Source organism: Lemur catta, chromosome 4, assembly GCF_020740605.2.
Source record: "Lemur catta isolate mLemCat1 chromosome 4, mLemCat1.pri, whole genome shotgun sequence".
In the NCBI taxonomy this organism is placed as follows: Eukaryota; Metazoa; Chordata; class Mammalia; order Primates; family Lemuridae; genus Lemur; species Lemur catta.
Window position 1 is genome coordinate 82028445 of NC_059131.1, and position 17540 is coordinate 82045984.

General features: G+C 39.7%; 1 protein-coding gene across 1 annotated transcript in view; it reads right to left on the minus strand.

Moving 5' to 3' along the window:
* The window catches only part of CLNK (cytokine dependent hematopoietic cell linker), a 135131-nt gene that overhangs the window by 44600 nt on the left and 72991 nt on the right, over positions 1–17540 (minus strand). Inside the window, exons 5-7 of the mRNA XM_045550640.1 lie at positions 16986–17127; positions 15648–15754; positions 10625–10670 (exon numbers count right to left, since the gene is read on the minus strand). Coding sequence (XP_045406596.1) covers positions 10625–10670; positions 15648–15754; positions 16986–17127 — 295 coding nt within the window. The remainder of the gene's footprint in view (positions 1–10624; positions 10671–15647; positions 15755–16985; positions 17128–17540) is intronic.

Consider the following 17540-nt stretch of genomic DNA (forward strand, 5'->3'; position numbering starts at 1 on the left):
AGGAGTTCTATAGTTTTGGGTCCTACCTTTAAGTCTTTAATCACTCTGAGTTGATTTCCTTTCATGGTGTGAGACAAACACCAACCTATTCTTCTGTATATTGACATCCAGTTCCCCCAACACTGTTCAATGAGACTATCTCATCCCCATCATATATTCTTGATACCATTGACAAAAATTAGTTTACTATATGCATGAGCTTATTTCTCAGCTCTCCACACTGCTCCTTTGGTCTATGTGTTTGCTTTTATGCCAGGACCACACTGCCCTGCCCACTAGAGCCCTGTGAGTTAATTTGAAATCAGGAAGTGTGATGCCTCTAGACTTGTTCTTCTTATTCAAGATTGCCTTGGCCACTCAGAGTCTTTTGTGTTAACCATGGCAAATCTTTTTGACACACTTTCCACGTGTCCTGTGTCTTCATTGCAATGTAATGTTTTCTCTAGCATCACTTAATTTCCTCCCTCACTTTAAATATTTTGGGTGTGATGCTCTTAGCAGTAGCAGCACCAATCCTTGAGGATTTTGGCCAAATCAGATATGCCCACTGGCAACCACTGATGCCATGGCACTTCACTTAATCACTGCCTAGATAACCAAAATCCTTCAAAGTAATGGGAGGTTGAAGTGAACTTAATCAACTTTGCAAGTGAGAAAACTAGATGAAACAGGAGAAGTAACTTATTTACGATCATATAGCTTTGATGGTAATTCAGATAAAATTCAGCATTTTTTTTATTCCAGAGCCTTTTTAAATGAAGTGATAACAATTCAGGTATTTGTAGTATTGAAAAGAGGATGAGATTTGGAGCTGAATTTCTTCAAATTGAATCTTGATTCTGCCACTTACTATGGACAGGGCCCATAGCAGGTACTCAATACATGTTTGTGAAATAAACAAATGGATTGAGGAACGGATGATTTATATTTCATGGGAATTCATGTGTGGAACAGATGAGTTAATGCACTTCAAGGCATGGTTCTTAATGCACATCCTCAGTTACTGCTATTATGTAATGGAAAATTAGAGGGAAAATGAAAATTTACCCTCCAGAGGAAGTACAAAAATATTCTCAAATCCTATGAGAAGCTCCCTATGAAGCAAACAAGAGGACCCAAACAGTTGTTCTTTAAGGTCACTCCCATTTTAAAATCCGACCAAGCAGTTTTCACCTGAAGGCTGGCGTGCTCGCCATCTGGTGGCCAGAGGTGTAATTAGCACCATCTGCCCTGCGACTATTTGCTTCTTAGTATTAAAAGAGGAGATAGATCTCAGATCGGCTGCCAGAGTTATTGCTTTTTGGGAGGTAATGCAGTGAGGTGAGCATAGCATGGCTGTAGAATCGGATGAACCTTGGCTTGACTACTTCCTCCACAACTTATGGTGAAACCATGAAGAAGTTGTCAACTTCACAGTGTTCTGGGACGGTAAAGCAAGGCTCTTGGAGAAGGAGAAAGGATTAAGACATCTGCTCCTTTGATTGGCTTGAACCAGCTTATAAAAGTTGGTTGTTAAATTTTCAGGAATTTTATAACCTAGTTGTTAAATAGAGACATTATCAAAAAATTATGTAAATGTACACTTAAGTTACAGTAGTTTCCCCTTACCATTGGGGGATACGCTCCAAGACCCTCATGACTGAAACTGGATAGTAGCAAACCCTATGTATACTATGTTTATTCCTACACATGCATACCTGTGACAAAGTGTGATGTGCAACAACAAAACTAGTACACATTTCTTTTTCCTTCTTCATAATTTTACAGATAGAAGATTGGTTCTATCTAAAATTAAGTAAATTTTCGTAACCTCAGCATACGATTTTTCTTTCCTTAATTTGAGAATGTTCTCCTTTTCACTTAAAGGAAGCACTTTATGGCTTCACTTTGGCATATCTGAACTGCCAGCATCACTACCCTTGCACTCGGGGGCCATTATTAAGTAAAATAAGGGTGACTTGAACACAAGCACTATGACATCGTGACAGTCAATCTGATCACTGAGATGGCTAATAAGTAACTAACAGATGTGTAGTGTATACGGAGTGGAAATGCTGGACAAAGAAATGGTTCATATGCCCGGCGGGATGAAGAGGAACAGCATAAGATTTCATCAAGCTACTCAGAATGGCGTGCAAATTAAAACTTACAAATTGTTTATTTCTGGAATTTTCTATGTAATAATTTTGGACCATAGTTGTCCACAAGTAACTGAAACTGTGGAAAGTGAAATCAAGGATAAGGGAAACCTACTGTATTTATTTTTCACTTAGCTACCATTCAATTTGTGCTAAATATATGCAATACCCTTTATCTATAAAATAGGATCATGCAAATCAATACTTTCAGAAATAGACCATCAGTGTAATGTTCTACAATTAAAGACATAGGCTTTGGACAAAATGGGTTAAAATTTGGTCTCAATCACAAATTTATTTTATCTCAGGGTTTTATGGTATCTGAAAGCAAACCATTATGATTTCATGTCCTGATGATTAATTATGAAAGAGTTCAAAGAAGCAACTTATGATCCAAGTGGCTAATAATGTATTTTTGGCAAGACCTGTTTGAGAAAACTCTCCAAGTCCTTTGAAGCTTTCAGAAATTAATCACAGCAATGAATTGCTGAAACCATTCTTTGGGTTGTAGTGGGGAGGGTCGAGTTAGGCGAACCCAAGAAAGTGGGAGAAACCCACCTGCTCTAGCAGCTCCTCATAGAAGATCAGAAAGTGCAATTTCTCAGCTTTCATGTTGGGGTTAGTGAGGGATGGGGGATAGAAACGTTTTTCCAAAACAAGCCTGGGGATGTCTTTTTCACTGACCTGGGTGTCTCAGGGAATGGAGGAAGGAAGAGGAGGAGCTGATACGGGCAGTGGGGGTGGGTGGATTTTATGTATAAATCATATTCACGCAGTCACAAAATGCTGGATACCATTGAATTCTGCTATGTTTTTACAGAGGGGATTTAAAGGTCCAGTGAAAGAATATGATGTGCCTAGATTTAGAAGCAGAAACAGAGATGAGGCCAGAAGCCACCCATGCTGCTTGACTTGCCTCTCTGTAGCCCTTTACCTAACGGGAATATGTGACAGAGGCCACAGGCTTGTCTGCAGGTGGTTCTATGACACCTGGCTGAGAGGTAATGCTTACCTAATAAACTATTAAAGGGAACTAACTTACAGATTTAATTTGATAAATATTTGGCATGCATCCACCACGCACCCAATGTGGTGCTATGGGTTTGCTGTAGAAAAAATGTTACATAAACCATAGTCTCTGTGATTGAGGCATTTAGCTTATTTTTATATATTCATCTATAAGATTTATTTTGTATACTACAAAACAATCTAGATAGAGCATGAGATGGTGTCAGCGCTCAGAGAGAGTCAGGAAAACTTTCTAGTGCCTGAGGAAGGTCGGGGGTAACAGAGGGAGGAAAGGATTTGGAAGTCATTAGTGCAGTTCAGTGTGCCTTTGTCCAGTGTCTGCCCTGTGTCAGTGACTATGCCATAGGTTTTGTGTTGGTTACCACCTTCAAAGCAAGTACCTTAGGATGTAGGTGCTATTTCGTCCATTTTATACATGTAGAAATTTAAATTTAGAGAGTTAGGTTGCTTGTAGGAGGTCTCATATTTTGGGAAGCGGTAAAGCCGAGATTTGAACCCAAAGCTACTTGTCCCCAAGTCTGGCATTCATGCATCCACGTTTTAGCTGTTTGTGAGAATCAACAATAGTGTTTCACTTCCCTTGAGAGCATCATCTCCCACCTCAGTCAAATGTCCCTTGCTCTGTGAAGCCTCCCTGAAAGACATAATTCTTCCCACAAAGCAGAATTAAGTATACACTTTTTTGAGTTCCCACAACATTTAGTACAGAACTCACCAGACTGCGGGCTTCTCCAGTACTAAGGTCTCGTGGGACTCAGTACCAGCTCAGTGCCCTGGCCAAGTAGTTTAAACAAAGCAACCGACTATCATGGTGGCTATTGTGCAGCGTCGTAACTGTCCATAGATAAGGTGGGCTCCCTCCTTGCTCGTTTGTCTGGTTGGGGAAATGATGTATAACCAGAGCGCCTCCTGTGGGACTGAGGGTTTACTGAGCAACTAAACAGCTGGCCCTAATGTTGAGCCCATAATAGGCGCTGAATATTATTGGTTTAATTATGATGAAATCAGATATATTTTACCTCTATGTGTGTCCATTTCTCCCTTCCCATACAAGCAGCTTTTAATTTACCAATTTAATGTTTATTATTAATGGCTTTTTCTTCACATTGTGGTGTAGCATATGGAATTAGAAAAAGTAAGTAGAGAGGAGTAAGGGCAAGACTATCATGCTCCACCGTTCGCCAGGGGGTGGCAGGGATGGAAGGGATTCACGTCCACGAGATTTCTCTGTATGTGACTGTCATAAGTTGAGGAATATCTGCCCCAAACAATGAATGGATCATTTATAAGATCCGAGAAACTACTCCGAATGGGAAATGTGCTGTGAACCCAGACCTGAAACTAATGTTTGAGTCAGTCTAGGCTTTTCTGAAGGGCGTTCTAAGGAGTGTGGGCCCAAGAGCCTGATCCAAGAAAAAGCAGGTTTCACGGACCCTACAGCTGCAAATGCTCCATGCCCAATCCCCCTCTTGGAGATTCACAATGCTCTGAAATATCGGGCAGTAAAGAGCTCTGTTTATTTTTGTTTAACTCAGTGTTTCTCCAGGTTAGTGCATCCAGAGTCCCCCTTTTATTTAATATGACTCAACATCTCACACAATTATTTTAAGATAACTGTACTTTGAGCTACTCAGAGCAAGAACCAATGGGAGGAAGCTGTAGGAAGACAGAGCTGTTCCTGGAGCTGTTTAAAGGTGGCGTGGGCTGCCTGGGAAGGCAGTGGAGGCCTCAGGCAGGCTCAAATATTTAGGTCATTAAATATGAAATGTCAGATTTTGAATCAAAAGTGTAGTTTATTATATCTCAAACAAGAAGTAGTGGAATTAATCAAAATATGCTCCTAAACTATCGATACAGTATTGCCATCTTAATGGTAGCTTGTTTATGCTAGCAGCGAAGAAACCTGGAGTGGTGATGAAATTGTGAAAGGTGTTTTTTACAGCTTGATGAGAACTGAATATTTTTCTTGCAAGAAGTGGTCCAAAGCCCGGAAGAAGTGGTAGTCAGTTGGTACAAGATCTGGTGAACACAGTGGGAGACAGAGAGTTTCCAAGTCCAGCCTCTGTAGTTTGAGCAGCATTGTTTGTGTGACCTGGTCCAGCGTTGTCTTACAAGAGGATTGGCCTGTCTCTATTGACCAGTCTCGGATGCTTAATCACAAGCATCCTGATCATTTCGTCCTGTTAGTTTCAGTAGACATCTGCTGTAATCGACTGACCAGGTTTCATGAAGCTGTAGTGGATAATACCAGCTCTCGGCCACCAAACAGACACAATTAGCTTTTTGATGAATAGTCAATTTTGGACTGTATTTTGGCACTTCATCTTCATCCAACCATTGTGCTGAACCACTTGGGATTGTCAAAAAGAATCCATTTTTCATCACATGTAACAATATGGTATAGAACTTGTTTGTCTTTACGTGGTGACAGCAAAGAAAGGCAAGCTTCAAGATGCTTTCTCTGTTGATGCTCATTTAATTCATGTGGAACCCATCTATCCAGCTTCTATACCTTGCCCATTTGTTTCAAATGTTCCAGTATTGTTGGAATGGTAACATCAAAGCTTGCTGCTAATTCACACATAGGTTAAGATCAATTTGCTTCCACCACAGCTTTCAGTTCATCATTATCCACCTTGGTCTCAGGTCATCCACGTGGCTCATTTTCAAGATTAAAATCACCAGAACAAAATGTCTTAAACCATTGATTTACTGTGAGTTCATTGGCCACATCCTTCCCAAACACTTTGTTGATATTTCGAGCTGTCTATGCAGCATTGGTTCCACAATGGAACTCATTAAAAAATAACACAAATTTTTGACTTGTACATGGTTTCACAAAAATTGCTCTGAAAAAATGTGAATGATAATCACAAGCCTAAGCATGTGTTTGCAAGACAGGATGTACCTTCACAATAAAAATAAAACAAGAGTGTCAAAGTGAAATGTCAAAGATATCAACTGTCCAACTCAATACTTAAGGAAATCGGATGTTTCATATTTAATAACCTTAATATCTGTGAGGAAAATCATGCCTCAGTTACAAGGAGGGGTTGGATGGATACTGTGCTATTTTAAAACTTTTGATTCAATAAACAAAATAATCCTTTCTTTCTGCTGGCATGCATGCAGGACATGTGGGTATAGAAGCCACATGTAGGGTTATCAACTTGTCTGAGTTTGCCTGGGGTGTCTCTGGTGTTAGTTCTGAAAGTCTTAGTTGTTGGGAACCCCTCAGTCCACTGCAAACTGGGGTGGCTGATTTTAGTTAACATCCCAAATTTACAAAGAAAAAAAAAGAGAGTGCTTTTCATTATGCATATATATTAAGTGATTTTGAAATAGTTTCATGGGGAGGAACATGTTTTGCTTATGTAAAGACAGTTTTTGTATGTTGGAATTCTGTTAGGAATTGGATCTTCATTGAGGAATTATTATCTGGGGGATATGGATTTTCTTGAGCTTCTTTTATTAAATACCTTGTCTTAAATTCTTCTCTTATTTGTGGCTACTTTATATTTCTCTATCAGAAAATATGTTTGCTATGTCAAGCAGCTATCAGATTCTCTTCCCTTTTCTTGGATCTGTATTAGTTTTCCTGTGTGATGGTGAGACAAAATATTGCTCTGTAGTCTTGTTAATGAGTGATTCTGTTAAGTTTATAACACTAACTTTGAGTCAAGTATTGTATCCATGCCTCTGTTGCTTTTGAGGCATGGGCTGTGGGTGAAATAAATTTAAATCTAAAATGGTAGGAGAGTAATATTAAATTTATTTTTGACCAACCCCGTGACCTCAGGCTTGCTGTTTTTGTGAAGGATATAATCTATAGGACACCAAATCCCATCATTTATTGTGATGTTTTGTGTTGCCATGTCTGGCCACTATCAATTCACATCTTCAGCTCTAAACTTTTTATACTTTGGATGAATGGGACATCAATTAGGGAACAAAGAGGGAGTCTGCAGAATGAATTTTATACACTACCAAATACAGTAAAACCCTGGAAACATTCCCATTGTTGAGTAAACACTAGCTTTGTTCTGGCCTCTGACTTCTCGCTGATGATTTTGAGTAAGCCACTTCCCTAGCTCAGCTTCCTCACATAAACTGGGGAAGTTGAACAAGATTAACTCTAATCTCATCACTGATTCTAATTTCTTTGGCATCTAAACTTGTCCAAAAGCAAACTAGTGTAAAGGTCTTTTAATGGAATTTTGTGGAATTCTATTTTGCTTCTTTTCAACCAAGCTTGTGTTTCTAGATATACATGTTCAGTAGCCTATGTATAATCTCTTTTGCTTTTCTTGGATGGTTTATTGTACCTCTTTATACATTCACTCTTGTATACGGTACACTTGCCACTTTGCAGACAATTGGGTTAGAGTTTGTACTTGGTTCATATCTAGGGCAAAGAGAAATGCAGTTTAGCCTGCCTTATTCTCAGCTTTGGTTTCTCTAGGAAGATAAGCTACATCAGATTTGAAAATTACAGCTATCCCCATCTGAAAATAAGACGATTTCTTCTGGATCTATGCCTGATGCTAGTGGTTCATCACAAACAATTTATATTGTAAATACTTTGCCTCCAAAGAAACTTTTACTCATTTTTAGGAATGAAAAAGAAAAAGAAAGAAAAAGTCAAGCTTTAGGGAAGATAAGTTCTTGAAATCTGACAGTTTCTGGATAATGTCAGAATATGACTGCAAGAAAAATGACATGAAATGTACATTAACATAAATCTATAACTGCTCAACTTGATGAAAAATATCACCACAACATTCTGCCATTACTGAACCAACAGACATGTTTTTTCCTGTGACATTTTGTGAGAGTGAATAAATTATCTGAGAATGTGTTTGCATCAAAAATAGAGTTTTGTAATAAACACATAAATCATCCAAACATTTTTCAGCAAGATGCCTGATCCTAAAAATGGGGGGCATTCAGATTAATTTTCCTCCTTCCAGCTTCCTTCTCTGTTTAGTTAGTACCACAGAGCTCTGGGAGTTAATGGAGAACTATCAATTATGGAAATGTAGAAAAGGAAGATGTAAAGAAAATAACCACTAAGAAGAAGCCTTCCACACAACTTCCCCTGACTCCCAACAAGCACCAGCTTCTATAAGCCTTGCTTTCACTGAGGTCCTCTTTGCAGTTACAGTCTCAGTTTATACTGGGGTCTGCTTTAAAAAATACCCATATTTTTGCAGCTATGGTACCCATATATTAGCCAATACCCTCTATAAAATAGATAGCACTAACTTAATCATGAAAGATATGTCCTTGTTGCTCTCCCTGAGAAATCATTTTGCTTTTTTATTATGGGAAATTCATATTCCATAAAGGAGCCAGAGCTTAATTCCCTTTTTGCTTAGACTACCAGGAAGCTCAGAAGCAAATTAACAGTTTAATTTTAATAGAATTTAGAGATGTGTGCCTGAACATACTAAATTTTATCTTTATCTGAGTCATATCCTATATGTAGATTTTTTTTTCTATTTTATTGTTCAAATTTTTATTAACTACTCCAGTATCTTTGTGAACTTCGGCAAGGTGTACATAAACATACTAATGAATAAACAGACATATTGATATGTGGAATAATGGCCAAAGAAACTTCTACAGCCAAAGAAGTGAGGGTGGATGTCCACAGTGAACTATACATAAGATGGCAATTGTGAAGTTCATTTCTCATCTTGTTTCTCCCCAGGACTCATTTCTCAACAAATACCTATGAAGCACACTATTATGAGCTAGGACATTTTACATCAAATGATTGTGGTCTGGTCTGTGATCTGTGCTTTTCATCCCTTTATCTGTTAAAAGGAGTGAAAATAATTTCTCTACCTAATCACTTAGTGTTTCTAAGAACGAAAATACATCAGTTAACAGAGAAGAGCTCTAAATCGAATGCTGTGTGCATCGAAGGTATTGACATTTTTAAGGACTAAAGAGGCACTGCCATGGAAGCTTCCCTAAATTGTGCGGGTTTGGGAGTGGGATGGAAGGAAGATAGACAGGAATCTGAAGGCTGCGCAGGATGCAGGTGACCGGCAGACTACGGAACAACCATGGCTTCCACCATTGCAAGATCCATCCCCCTTTCAGTGCAGTTGATGTAAATAGTCACAGAAGCCCTGTTCATTTCACGTTTTGAAAAAGAGGAAAATACGACTCAGAAAGGTTGGGTGTTTCACTTAAGGTCACGCAGCCAGGCAGTGACAGAGCCTAGGTTTTGGTGACTCTCCTTGCTCTACCGACAGAGCTGTGCTTCCTCCTGTGGGTATCTTCCATTTGCCCCTGCAGGACCACCCTCCACCCTGCTGCACTCTGCTTTCTGCCGGGGAGATTGCGCAGCATGGACATATATGGGCTGCACTGCCCTCTCCTTGCTGGTTGGGTTTAGCCTTTGGGAAACCCCGGCAAAGTGTCAGAGGGAGGTTAGCGAGAGAGGTCAGGTGTTCATCTCCTTGGCACCCTCCCTGTGAAGTCCCCCAGGGCTGGCAGTGTCCCTTGACCAAGGTGGTATGCTTCTTGTGGTTTCCAGTAATTTTCTCCTCATCTGGTCCAGGGTTGGTGATGTCCCCACCACTGTCAGCTGTGGTTGCTTCGCCATCCTCCCCTCATTCTTTCTTTACCCCCCACACACTGACAACTGGGTAAATAGTTCCTTTGTCATAAGCTTCTTAAATTATCCTAATTTGAGCGTGCTATCTGCCTCCTGTTGGGACATTAACTGTTATACTTTCCCATTAGAGAAAAGGTGGTATTAGTAATGCATTAAGATTATAGGATTATTAGTAGGATATAGCATTAGACGCATAAAAGGTGAATTTGATATGTTTCAATTATTGGGAAAAGTGAATCATGGCATTGTCATCTTTTCCAGTGGGCATTGTGAGAAGAGATGGGGCACAGGGAAAATGCTGAGAGAAGCCATAACGGATGTTATACAATTAAATTTCTTTGGCTGTGGTCCATTTGCGCTTCTAGCACGACTGAAATTGATTATTTGCTTTCAGGCTCATACCTGTATTTTCATCTTCAAATTGAGTTGTTTTGCCTAAAGCTTTAAAATCTGTTTTCATGTTAATTAATTAATGCTTTAAAATTAGATTTCTATCTTGTGATTTTTCTGGGGTATGCTCAGAGAAATAACAGAGTCATATATTCAATGCAATCCATATGTTTCAAAACAATTCCACTCCAAAATTGCACAGCACAGAATGTGAGTCTTCACAGTCAATTTTGTAATCAATAAGGTAAAATAATAAAAAGGCATAAGGTGTGTGAGATTCTTTCTAAAATTAGATAGTTATGTCCTGATGGGTAAGTCAATGGATACCTTGTTTAAGATAATTCATGACCACAAACAAAAATGCTAGGGGATGCTGGAAACAAAGTAGATGTTCTTCTTATACTTCTATTTCAAACTTTTTGTGATGTGATTTTACCTTTGGCATGTTGGCTTCTGATGTCCTTGGAAATGGGTTTGTCCACCTGTAGAAGACAATGTGACACCATTACCTCTTAAGTTGTGACTATGGCAGCATCTAATGTCTTGACAGTCTCTATGGTTAGATTCCCAAGGATAAAGGTATAAGTCTGTGGACTCACCTTTCTTCAAGAATGCCATACATGCATTGTTGGCAGTCAGTAAATATGTATAAATACATGTACCACTGCCAACAAAGGGTGAAGTGGCCTAGGTGGTATTTGGCATAAAAACACTTGGAGTTGGGATCCAGTCCTGCCTCTTATTGCTGTAAAACTTTGGAAAAGGCACTTAGCATATTAAGAGCTTCAGATTTTTCATCTTTGTGATTGGGAAAATACTCAGTCAACTCAGGTTGCTGGGTTAATATTGAAGGCTGATGTCCATGATCAGGTACATGGAAGCAATCGCACAGGCAGATTAGAATGTGGTCTCGTGTGAGGGCCCCGGCTGGGATTCTACCTCCACCCTGTGCTGTGAGGACGTGGCAAACCACTCAGCCTTCCAGGGCTCAGTTTCCTCATCTGTGAAATGGAGGTAACAAAAATGCTGATATCTGTTGGGGATCGGAGGATGACATGTGACACACCCTGCGATGTGCCTAGAACATGGTGTGTCACTAACCATACTGAATAATTGCATCCTTATTAAGATCATTAAAGACATTAGTGAACTTTTAAGGGCTGCACAATTGGAAGACACGAGGGTGAAGATGATGAAGGTATCGTAAAGGTGCCCTGGGTCTTTGAAAGCCTTTAAGTCTAGATTAATGTCAGGGTCTTAGTATTACTCTTTATTGGCCTAAGCTGAGGTGGGCAAGGTGGATGTGGGGTGTCATTGAACCCCCTGCTCCCTCTTATCCTCCTGTGGAACATTGAACTGTAGTATTTATGCCTGGAAAGGGCATAGCCCTTCTTCTGCTGGTCAGTCTGGTCAGGTGTTGAGCACTGGTTGGATTTTGGGTTGTGGCCATGGTCTTCTTCATCCTACCATCAGCTTCCAACTCCCCCAGGGTGACCTTGTGGAGACTGTGGTACTGGAGGGTTTTTTCAGTATTCTGACTGCATTCCCACCTGTTAGTCTTCCTTGGGGCCTGCTCCTTAGCGGGGGCCTCCAATGCTCTTGTGCCTCCCCCATTGCTAGCCTCATCATGGAGGCAGGTAAGGTTCCCTGTTGTCCCCATTGCAGGTGGGCTTTGCATGCTTAGGGTCTCAGGGTTGGGGCTTCCCCTGCTCTTTTTCCCTTTGGCAGCTTCATGTCTTTGGCGGATCTTTTGCACGAGAGAGTTTTTTGGTGTCTCCCCCAGCAGTAGGTATTAGTATAGGATCCCAGGCCCAGGAATATTTTCTGACCCTCCCCTGGGGCCATTCCCAGTTTATACCAAACAAATACTTATTCGTGTCTACCATGTACTTGCAGCAGTGCTACATTACGAGGGAACAAAGAAGAATAAGAGTTTGGGTTGTAAAGGAGGGCTCAGACATACATGCGGGTAGATTATAACACAGGTTTCTCAATCGTGGCGCTATTGAGATCAGAAGTTGGATCTTTGATGTGAAGGGCTATTCTGTGCCTCATAGGAAGTTTAGCAACATCCTGTCTTCCACCCGCTAGATGCCAGCATCACTTACCCAGTCATGACAACCAAAAATATCTCCAGACTTTGCCAGAGGTGCCGTGCAGGGCAAAATCTCCCCCACGTTAAGAGCCACCATTTACAATGCAATGTGTCATTGGTGTGAAAGACTCCTCTGCATAGCTTCTTCCAGAAACTTCCCAAAGTCACTAGCTAGGCTCAGCCTGGTGTCCTTTTGTACCCTGTGCTCACCTCCATCTCACACATGGGATTGCGTCAAAGTTGCCAGTCTGGGTCACTGCCTCCTCCATTAGACTGTGGGCACTGTTTACCCCCACTGTTGAGCACAGTGCTCAGTACACAGTAAGTGCTCAATAAACGGAAGGATGAGTGGTGGTTTAGGGCAAGACACTTGTAACCAGTCTAAGAGGTCTTGATACGAACTGGCCTCTGTAAAGACTATTGAAGATCCGTTTCACAGATAGTTTAATCTCAACATAAACACACAGAGCTAGTAAGAAGCAATTCCTGAGGATGAGGTTGTAACCAAAGAGATAATCTGCTTGCCATAAAAACTTGATTATTCAAATACTGATTATACAAGTACAACCTCCCTCTTTATCTAAATTGAGGCCAAGGCTTTGTTTAATTATTTATAAGACAACTTTCCCAGCTGGCCAAAATTTTCCTTGTGCCTGCCACATCCTTTTTCTCACGTGATTTTAGTGGACTTAGTGTATTGATATTGTAGTTCCATTTGCAAAGTGATCTAGCTAAAGGAAGAAATTTGTTTTTGACAGGAAGCTACAAAGACAATATGAAGGAATATAAAGTATTAAGAATGGAAACTTGAATTCTGGCATAGTTGTTTTTAAAAACTCAAATGAGAATTATCTTTCCTAAAAAAAATTTCTATTTATGAAGGCTTAGGTATATGTAAAAGTGATTTTTAGGGAAAGGAAAGCCCAACTTTTTAGCTAAGCGTTCTCAACTCCTGCATAACCAGACCAGAACATGTGGTATCTTCAGCCACTGGTTCAATCACTCTGCAATTCTTGTTCCTTGAGCATCCTTCCTGCTCTCTAAGGTCCTGAAATGTCCTCTTCCTTTCCAGACAGTCCCTGGTGAGGCTCTCCCAGTTGCAGATCTTGTTGATAGCAGCAAGTAGGAATAGAAAAGTAGGAGAATTTTGAAGGACAGACTGAAGAAGTGTTCCTTGTGAACAGAAGTTGAACTGGGGAAAGACTTGGTCTCATTTCCTATTAAACAACTATTTATTTGTTTAAATTGAGTTAAAATGATTGAAAGTTTATTCATTTTCTTTTTTTTAATCCCCTAAGTGTCCTGCAGGATGTTCATTTCCATCCATTTAACCAATATCTATTGAGAACCTCTTACATAAAGGAGCTAGGTGCTGGGGTTAAAGTAGTCCCTGTCCTCACAGAGGTGTCATCTACGGACTGACTGCTTTGTGCCAGGCATGGTGCTGTCTCTGTAGTATCAAAATAGTGACAAGATTTTATAGGTAAGACAATGAAGGTTCAGAGAGGGTGAGTAACTGACCCAAAGGCACAGAGTTAGTAAAGTTGGGGCTGTTAAAATGAAAATGATAACATTCTTCTTGCAAGACTATTTTAAGGATTAAAAGTCATTCATTCATTCAGCCCAGTCTTTACTGAGAAAATTTTTTCTTGACTTCTCTTATCCTGCATTAATTATTTTTTCAAGCCACTTATCACTTGCCATATTGTCTATCTGCTACTTACTTATTTATTACTTGTCTGTATGTTTCATCAGAGAAGAGAATTGGTTGTTCCCTAGTATATCCCCAGAGTCTATAATTGTGTCTGATTCTAGCAGGCACCAAAGACATATTTCTTGAATAAATTTGTTGAGTGGATGATTGGCGTGTTTAGCTTGGTGCCTGTATAAAAGGGAAGTGTTCAATGTTTCATCACTCATCCTACTTCCTCAATCTCTATTGGAAATATTGTGTGAAAATGGACTTGCTTGGTAAAATTTGTAGCTTCCTTTTCTTATCCAAATTAACAGAAGTGCTCAGATTAAGTAGATGTACAATGTGAACATATAATGCACAAGGAAGAAATGTGAATATTCAAAAGCATGTTCACACTTGCTAATAAGTGTAGTTCAGACTAATAAAGAAAGGAACAGTAAAATATATTTTTTTAAATTATGATTAAAAATTAATAGCCATTTTTGGTGAGAGTTCTATGAGGTGGACATTCCCATATAGGACTTCTGGGAATGTAAATGGAAACAATTTTTGAGAAAGAAAATTTCACAATATATACTAAAAACCTTTAAAATGTTTCCATTCCATAGTTTAGTAAAATAAATAAAAATCACATAAGGGAGTATGCTTTATCTATAAAAAGTTACGCTTATACATGCTTGTTTATCACATTGGAAACTATTTTATAAGCAGAACTTAATGTTAAAAGAAAAGAAAACCAGGTATATACTAAACAAGGATACCCTACATAACATATATTTGCTTAGAAAATACTACACACAATACTTCCAATAGAGATTGAGAGAGTAAGATGAGGGATGAAATATTGAACACGTCCCCTTTACATAGGCACGAAGCTAAACATGCCAATCATCTACTCAAGAAATATGTCTTTGGTGCCTGCTAGAATCAGACACAATTATGGATTCTGGGACATGTCAGTGAACAACCAATTCCCTTATGAAACATACAGACCACTAATAAAATGCACCATGAAATGCACCAAGGTGTTATGACTAATAACTTTGCAATCCCAGGGGTGATTAAATTTGTATTTTATGCATTTCTGCATTAAGAAAATTAAATGTTAGCAAATGTTTTATTATAAATAAAATTCTATATATGTGCTTAGAGCATTTGAATTTACAAGATATTTTCACAAAATTATCTTTTGTAGCCTCCAAACAGCCTTTGGAAATAAGCATGGTAGGGATTTGTATTTCTGTTTTGTGGATGAAGTTACAAAGAGGCTCAGAAAGGTTGTGTGACTTATTGATTATCACCCCATTCACAGTTAGCAATGTTGGGCTGAGACACTGGCCAATATATCACAATAAAATGATATATTTTTATTAGAAAGACTTGAGTTCGAACTCTGGTTCTGGAGAATAAGATGAGCAGCAGATGAAAGCCGTTAGCCTGCTGCCTGGCTCACAGTAAATCTTCCACAAATGTTAATTCTCCTCCCTGCTAGACACTTATTCCTTAGGACCATGATCCCACCAGTCATAGGAGTCAGCTCCCCTCCCAAGAAGGTTGAGCTGCTCCTAACCTAAAGAGATGCCATGAGGAACAAGAGATGAGGCAGCTCCCAGCTGGTAGGGAAGTGCCCCACACTTGTTTGCTTCTCAGGGTCCAGCCTTTACTCACTTCTTCTAGCCTCATCTGCATGCTCCAGCTTTGCTCCCCAGTGGGGCCAGAGGTCTTGGCTTCCGATGGAAAGGGAGTGTCTATCACACCCTTGAAATAGCGTGTATCTGTGCAAACAGAAAAATATTAAAGTCATACCTTATGTGGACTCAGCACGTTACAATTCACAAAATGTCTGGACATTTACAGACTCATTAAATCATCACAATGTTAGCGTGAGGCAACAATTCCACTTCCACTTAACAGATGAGGAGACTGAGGTGTGAAGAGGAGAAACTACTCCTCTTGGTTTACACAAATGAATGCCAAAGTCTGGACTTGAACACCTTTCATTTTCTTATCCACCTAGGAAATTCTACTGATCCTTCAAGATTTGTACTATTTCACACCCTTTAAAAATTTCTTAGGTCTCCCCTGCCTGCACCCCTCCCTGGTTCTCCTTTCTATATCATATACTTAACATATTTTATCACATTTGATCTGTCTGTTTCTTCCACTAGATTGTGACTTTCCTGAGGGCATGGGTTATGCTTTGTTTGCCTTTGTGTCCCCTGATCAATCCTAACATGGTAGCTGACACAGAGTAAATACTTGGTAAATGCTTGTTGAATGAATGAACAAAGGAATGCCATCATTATTTACAAGAGGCTTCTCTCCAAAGAAACTTTTATAGATTCATTTCGGTGGTCAAGCCCTCATAAATTATGAAGGCTTCCTCTTTTCCCTTACAATGGTATGTTATATCTAAAGTTCAGAGAACTTACTAAAGCTGCCCTATGTGCCCCATTTAGAAAGAGACAAAGGTGGGTATGAAATTAGGTCTTCTTTACTCCTGACAAGCGTGGCTTTGCTGCCATGCCCTGGTACTGCTTATGGGATGGCTGCCTACAAAATGAATCAACCAAGTTGCAAAGTCTTTTCTTCCATTCTACTCCCCCATACACAAACTTTGTCTTAACATTTCACTTGTTGCCCAAATCCATCTTTTCCACCTTGTGCCATGCTCATCAGTTGTTCCTCAAGAAAAGCATCATCATGATAATATTAGCTAAGAGTTTTAGACCTCTGACTCTGTGCCATGTCCTCTGGCTAGAACTCAACATGCATCATTTACATAAACTTCAAAAGCGCTCTCTGGGGTAAGTTCTATTATTATGAACCCCATTTTCAGACAGAGAAAGTGAGTTTTAGAAACTTGCTTAAGATCACACAATTAGTAAGCCATGGAAGAAGAATTTTAACCTAGGGTTGTTTAATTCAGAAACTGCATCTTTAATTACTATGCAATAGCAGCATGGACATGCATCTTCAGATTTTAGGCAGACCCCTGGGTGTTACCTGCATACTCAGATTCCTTTATAGGCCGGGCTGGTAAAATTTTTATCGTTTGCCGCGCCTCGACCATTTGAAGCTCAGGGTCTTCATAGTCCTCATCACTGTGGCCTTTTGTTCCATCCAGGATTTCAGCAAAGTTTCTTTCCTAAGTAGGCAAGAACATTCAAGTGACTTAAAGGAAGATACAATGTTGACAAAAATTACAGGCTACAGTGCTAGCTAAGGGAGTGATGTAGGTTTTCTTAGCTGCAAGGTAAAGATTTCAGAGTCTCAGTAGAATTCTAAAGATGTCTACCAATATTTCCATCTCTGATTATTGAATCAAATGTTAATTTAGATACTGCTGTAAAGGGACAGTGCAAATGTAACTGAGGTTACTAACTAGCCAGCTTTAAAATAGGCAAGAGGGTGCTGGCTTAGGGCTGTCTTTCTCTCCTTATAAAGTCACCAATCCCATCATGAGGGCCCCACCCTGATGACCTTATCTAATCCTAATTACCAACCATGGTCCTGCCTCCAAATGCCATCAACATGTGAATTTGGGGATTAAGTTTCCAG